General features: G+C 44.5%; 1 protein-coding gene across 1 annotated transcript in view; it reads left to right on the top strand.

Moving 5' to 3' along the window:
* The window catches only part of LOC103398858 (protein patched homolog 1-like), a 99,678-nt gene that overhangs the window by 74,476 nt on the left and 18,492 nt on the right, over positions 1-6,710 (top strand). Inside the window, 2 exon segments of the mRNA NM_001328242.1 lie at positions 1,114-1,297; positions 2,913-3,193. Coding sequence (NP_001315171.1) covers positions 1,114-1,297; positions 2,913-3,193 — 465 coding nt within the window.

Here is a 6,710-nt window from a genome sequence, read left to right as displayed (position 1 = left end):
GAAGGAATCCTGTCGCTTCTAAACTTTTCAATAACTGCTTTGGTCGCAGCGCTACGTTACTTGTGTAACTTAATAACTCAGTTAAGAAAAAGACGCTACTAAAGCATTTATCACCGTGGGCAATGATGTCTTCAAAAGCGCGTTGGTTGTTAGTCTTCTGAGACGAGCAGGTTTCTCTTTTCATCAGGGTCCTACGGAGCGAAAGTCCTGAACAGAGAGACTGAAATTGGGGCTGATCCCCCAATTTAAAGGTTGCGGAGGTTACTGATCGTGACGTATGTAGATTTACCGGAAGCAGAGGAATTATGGGAGTTAGAGTCCTTAAAAGGACTGTAGTAGTACCTACACTGATGAGGCACTGACTCCTCTGGAATCAGATTTACAATTGTAAGAACCAAAAAGAGCATCTTATTTCACTGTTTATCCTACAGCATAACGACTCTTCTGTCCCGTAGTTTGAAGCTAACCTTTTAGCTCCGGTGTTGGTCTTCCATCACTAATCATCTTCTGTTTGGACCAGAAGTCCAGCTTTGAAAAATATTTCCGTCTTGATATACAATCCATAGTGAGTCGGATCAGACAGAGCATAGAAAAGCTGTTCTTAAGCTACTACTGGCTCTAGCTTGACCCTGACTTTCAGTTCACGTCCGACCCCTTGAGGTGAGGCAGAGCACTGTTTGCCTCCCCTGCTAACTGTTCTCTGCACTTTATTAGCTGGAACAGTAACGGGCCCGGGTCATGTGACCCAGTTTGTATTGGATCGCGTAGTCAGATGTGAAGCACAACTCGCCGCTGCCTCACCTGGGATTTCGCAACGACTTACTCTTATTTAAGTGTATAAATAAGCACGTTTGGTCTGCTCACCTGCACAATGTTTTGGTTTTAGCATGTCTATTTAAACAGTACCCTTTTGTGTCATGTATGTATATAATATTCGTGTTACAGTTTCCTAAGTAGGACCCTAATTATTTTCAAACATTTTCCACTTTTCAAATCTCCCTTTTCATTTCCCAGTGTAAACACAGTATAACTTGCCAATGGTGTGCTGTCATATTCGTTCCTCCTTATTACCTACCTTAGTTCACTAATCCATCTTCTCTCTTCTATTTTAAGTTAACTCGCCAGAGGCTTGTAGATGCAGATGGGATCATCAACCCTGGAGCTTTCTACATTTACCTGACAGCCTGGGTCAGCAATGACCCTGTGGCCTATGCTGCCTCACAGGCCAACATCCGTCCACAGCTTCCAGAGTGGATTCATGACCGCACAGACTCTATGCCAGAGACATCCCTCAGCAGTAAGTCTGAATAAGGTTCAGAAAAATATACAGTGGGAAAGCATCGATTAGACACTGGTGTGAGACTGTACAGTTGCTTCACATAGGCAGTGTTTCCCGAGCCATAATATAATCATGGCTACCAGGGGGTCCTGGCATTGCACACACACACATCCACACACACACACAAACCTTATTAAAGCCCACTGACCCCCCACTGCACACACACTCTGTGTCTCATTTTCCCTACCACACACACACACACACACACAAACCCTTCTTGGTATAAAAAGAGAACATTTGTGTTGATGTTTGATTCTAGCCTGTGATTTGGTACAAGTCAGGAAGTTCCCCACCGGGGAGGACAATGATTGGATAACAAAGAGAGACTGATTTTTGGCGGGAGGCACAATTGGATAACAAGCAGGAAGTCCTGGGGGTCAGCACAATGACAACACAATGACTAGGTTTCAACATTGGTTTGATGCAGAAAGCCACTATGCTCTAAGAGACTATAGTGAAAGAAAACTATGAAGAATGTTTGTGCCCTCGGCTGAAGTTTATCTGAAGTGGACTTAAGAGTTTTGTTGTACTTACTGTAAGTGCCTATCTTTTTGGGATATTATTACAAAGAAATGTTAAACCCACCTTTTATGTTTGAAATTTGTTGAAATGCATGGTTGACATGATGCTGAGGCCTGTACTGTAATTTTAAAGCAAAGAAAGTAGTTCTTAAGAAAATCCACATATTTACAGACAAGACAATAATAATACCAAACATGCATTTTACAAGCTTTCAGTCCATATTAGACTCTTACATCAGAATCAACTACTGCTTGTTGGACAGATCAGGTCTTCTACACAATAAATTCTCCTCCTCCTGTAAAATTGCAGTCGTATTTACCAAACAGTAAATATGTGATTTAAAGAAGAGCTTCTCAGTTGTTCCTAGTGTCCAAATAACTGTTTATTGCATTATTGTTTCAAAACAATACAATAATTCAAAACATTAATTTCAGCATCAGTCGTACTTCTTATTTTTTGTTCTTATGTGTCACTACCCTGGTATGGAGAACAACATTTAAATGGTTTGAATGGAGTCAGCTCCAATGATGACTTCATGCAGTTGAATGACAAACAGGTACATGTGTGTTTTTGCTTGTGTTCTATGCTTTTTTCAGTGGTGCTGCAAAGTTTAGGGTGTGGTAATGGCGGTAATTCCGACGCCGTAATAGGTGAATCAACATTTGCTCTGACACGCTGCTGTGTCTTTTAATGATAGTCGCTCATTAGCCAAGCTGGGCGACAGACTGGCTGAGTCTAAGTCAATGGAGCTCTGTTTTGTGGTGCTCTTCTGTCACTTACACACACACACACAAACACACACACATACACACACTTGCTCAGTTACTCTTGGAACTTTTGGATTAAGGAAGGAAAAGCCTTGATGTTGGTGGTTTGGCTCAGGAGGGAAAATTATTTCTGCAGAGACTTGTAATGATCAGATTCTTATGGCTTTTGATCAGAGTGGACAAAGTCATCTGCAGATGTCACTGTTGCCACTGACTTAAACTCATTATGAAGTTGCTGCAGGTTTTTTTCCTCACCTGTCCTGTTCTTGTCTTTTTTATCTCAGTTCCAGCTGCAGAGCCCATCGAGTACGCACAGTTCCCCTTCTACCTCAACGGTCTCCGCGAGACCCCACAGTTCGTGGAGGCCATCGAAAGCGTGCGGGCAATTTGCAGCAACTACAGCCTTCAAGGCCTGCCCTCTTACCCTAACGGGTACCCGTTCCTATTCTGGGAACAGTACGTCAGTCTGCGCCATTGGCTCCCGCTCTCCCTCAGTGTGGGGCTCGCCTGTACATTTCTGGTGTGCGCCCTCTTCTTGCTTAACCCATGGACGGCTGGCATCATAGTAAGTGTTTGATTAAACAAGCTAAAAGCAGACCCTGCTGACACACCTCTGATGATGCTTGCAGGGAAACCAAAAACAAAGACAGAATAAAACAGCTGCAGATGTTGTCCAGAATACCTTAGACACTACTTTAGTTTCCAATTTGATTCAAAACTTTTTTATCTTTTTTTTAAAGTCCATGAATAAGTGGATTAAAAAAACTGTCATTTACACCAGTGTCAGTGAACGGTTTCAGTGAAAACACAAAATATTTTCCTTGACTTATCTAATGATTCTCTATTGTGTTAACTGTGTTACTGTAGCCCAATCATCAGAGTTTGTCTTGTACAGTTTTGTCAGGACGACCTCTGTTTAGTCCAGTCAAGCTTTCCCAGACGCCAATGCTAGATGAGGGAAGGACACAAAGTTGCTAGGGCAACTTGCTCCCACTCTAAACCTATAAAACATTAGACATTTTTTTTCCATCCTTCACACTGCTCACCTCCTTTTTTTCCTCCTCCTCCTTCTTATCCGACAGGTTTCCAAGGACACACATAAACATATTTGATGCTCACTCTGGGCACTTGCACAGTTGTGTATACATTTACACAAACATTGTATGAACATGTAAACACACTAAATTCACCTAAAGACATACACATGGAGCAATCTTTTTCGCAATGGAGTGGTTGTTTTTTTTTACAACAAGGTAGTAGCTAGGCCACCTTAGCCCTTAATCAGAGGAGGAGCAGACCGTGTGTTCATTCTTCAGACTTTACTACCAAGATCAAAAGACAAGTTATGGAAGGAGGCCAAGTTTAACCATTTGGTCTGTCCGTGACCAGACCACTGACAGCCACACAATGTTAAACCCTTCAGCCTTAGGCCATCTGTAACCTTCTTAGCTTCTTGATTGAAATCCATCTTTGCTTCAGACAGTTATCCTTAATCAATTTAAATATAAAAAAATATTTCAACACATTTTTATGAGCTGACATGTAAGAACCTAAGTTTGCACAGATCTTAATGGACTAAAATAATCGTGCGTGTCAAGTTAAAGTTCCTGTTTGCGGTATAGAGCCCTCATCGGTGGATCACAATTATTCTCTCACGGCCCACTTGGACATCTTTCCAGAGCTTTCGCTGCAAGTGAAAAACAAAGGAAATATTCAGAGTGATCATTTGTGTGGATATTATTCCTGACTGCCAATCCTGTGCGCAGGTGCAATTAGAGTAGAGCGTACTTCTCAGGAATGACGTTACGCAAGGACCAAGTAAAGCTAACAGCACGCAGAAACCTCAACTTGAAGGTGTTACAGACAGGTCCCTGGCAAGGACTTTTTCTTTCGGCTTTGTCCCTTTTTTTCAGGGGTTGCCACAGCAAATCATTGATTTCCATCTCTCCCTGTTCTCTGCATCTTCTACTCTGACTCCAATTATCTGCATGTCCTCCCTCACTACATCCCTATATCGCCTCTTTGGCCTTCCTCTCTTTCTCCTACCTGGTAGCTCCATCTCTAACATTCTTCTACCAATGTATCCACTGTCCCTCCTCTGCACATGTCCAAACCATCTCAATCTGGCTTCTCTAGCTTTTTCTCCAAACCTTCCTGTCTGTGTTGTCCCTCTAATGACCTCATTCCTGACCCTGTCCATTCTTGTCACTCCTAAAGAGAATCTTAGCATCTTTAACTCTGCCACCTCCAGCTCCTCCTCCTGTCTTCTGCCTATTGCTACTGTCTCTAAACCATACATCATGGCTGGTCTCACCACTGTCCTGTAAACCTTTCCCTTCACCTTAGCTGACACTCTTCTGTCACAGATCACTCCTGACACTTTTCTCCAGCTGTTCCATCCTGCCTGTACTCTATTCTTCACCTCTCTTCCACAGTCTCCGCTGCTCTGAACAGTTGATCCTAAGTACCTAAACTCCTGCACCTTCACCACCTCTGCTCCTTGTAGCCTCACTATTTCACTGTTCTGCCTTTCGTTTACACACATGTACTCTGTCTTGCTGCGACTGACCTTCATTCCTCTTCTTTCTAGTGCAAACCTCCACCTCTCTAGGTTCTCTTCTAGCTGCTGCCTACTCTCACTACAGATCACAATGTCATCTGCAAACATCATAGTCCATGGGGACTCCTGTCTGACCTCATCTGTCAATCTGTCCATCACCACAGCAAACAAGAAGGGGCTCAGGGCCGATCCTTGATGTAGTCCCACCTCCACTTTGAAGTCTTCTGTCCTCCCAACAGCGCACCTCACTACTGTTGTACTATTCTCATACATGTCCTGCACCAAACTAACATACTTCTCTGCCACTCCTGACTTCCTCATACAAAACCACAATTCCTCCCTTGGCACTTTGTCATATGCCTTTTCTAGATCTACAAATACACAATGCAGCTCCTTCTGACCTTCCCTGTACTTCTCCATCAACATCCTCAAGGCAAATATTGCATCTGTGGTACTCTTCCTAGGCATGAAACCATACTGTTGTTCACAAATCTCCACTTCCTGCCTCAACCTAGCTTCAACTACTCTTTCCTAGGGCAGATATATGGAAAGTCCCCCCGGCCAGGCTCAGCTTCAAGATCAGGTTGTCCTACGATACCCTGCCTTGTCCCAGAAATCTCCACGTGTGGTTTGGGGCGGAAGAATCCTGTGCCCTGTGCAGCACTGGCAATGCAAGCCTCCAGCATATCCTGTCAGGCTGTAAGACCGCATTGTCCCAAGGCCGCTACAGGTGGCGTCATGACCTGGTGTTAAGAAAGCTGGCAGAGTTGGCGTAGTCATGCAGACAGGAGGCCAACAACAGACCTTCCACCTCAGCAACACCTCTGATACAATTTGCAAAGGCCGGAGAGGACGCCACCCTTTCTTGCCAGAGAGTAACACCAATGGCACTCTCACCAGGCAGTGAGTGGTCGATGAGGGCCGACCTGGGGAAGCAGCTCCAATTCCCCAGGGAGATCACAGAAACTTCGCTCCGGCCAGATCTGATCATGTGGTCAGAACCACGCAGGACCATTCAGATGGTGGAGCTTACCGTCCCATGGGAGGAAGGCATGGAGGCTGCTAACGAGCGGAAACATGCAAAGTATGCAGACTTGGCAGCAGAATGCAGAGAGGTTGGCTGGAAAACTATCATGCGCCCTGTTGAAGTAGGATGCAGTGACTTCGTCGGGTCCTCAACTGTACACCTGCTCCACGACATGGGATGCACAGGAGCAGGGTGCAGGGAAGCCATGAGGGAACTGGCAGAAGAGGCAGAGAAGGGCAGCTTTTGGCTGTGGCTCAGGAGGAAAGAGGTGAGTTGGGGGCCAAACAGAGCGTGACCCATTCACTTCAACAAAATTTGCCAACAATAGCAAACACAATAGGCGAGAAAGAGAAGTAGAGGTTTGCACTAGAAAGAAGAGGAATGAAGGTCAGCCGCAGCAAGACAGAGTACATGTGTGTAAACGAAAGGGAGAACAGTGAAATAGTGAGGTTACAAGGAGCAGAGGTGGTGAAGGTGCAGGAGTTTAGGTACTTA

The sequence above is a fragment of the Cynoglossus semilaevis genome, unplaced genomic scaffold, assembly GCF_000523025.1.
Source record: "Cynoglossus semilaevis isolate Cse_v1.0 unplaced genomic scaffold, Cse_v1.0 scaffold1319, whole genome shotgun sequence".
In the NCBI taxonomy this organism is placed as follows: Eukaryota; Metazoa; Chordata; class Actinopteri; order Pleuronectiformes; family Cynoglossidae; genus Cynoglossus; species Cynoglossus semilaevis.
Note: the sequence above shows the minus strand (reverse complement) of the source record. Positions and strands in the feature narration are given on the sequence as shown.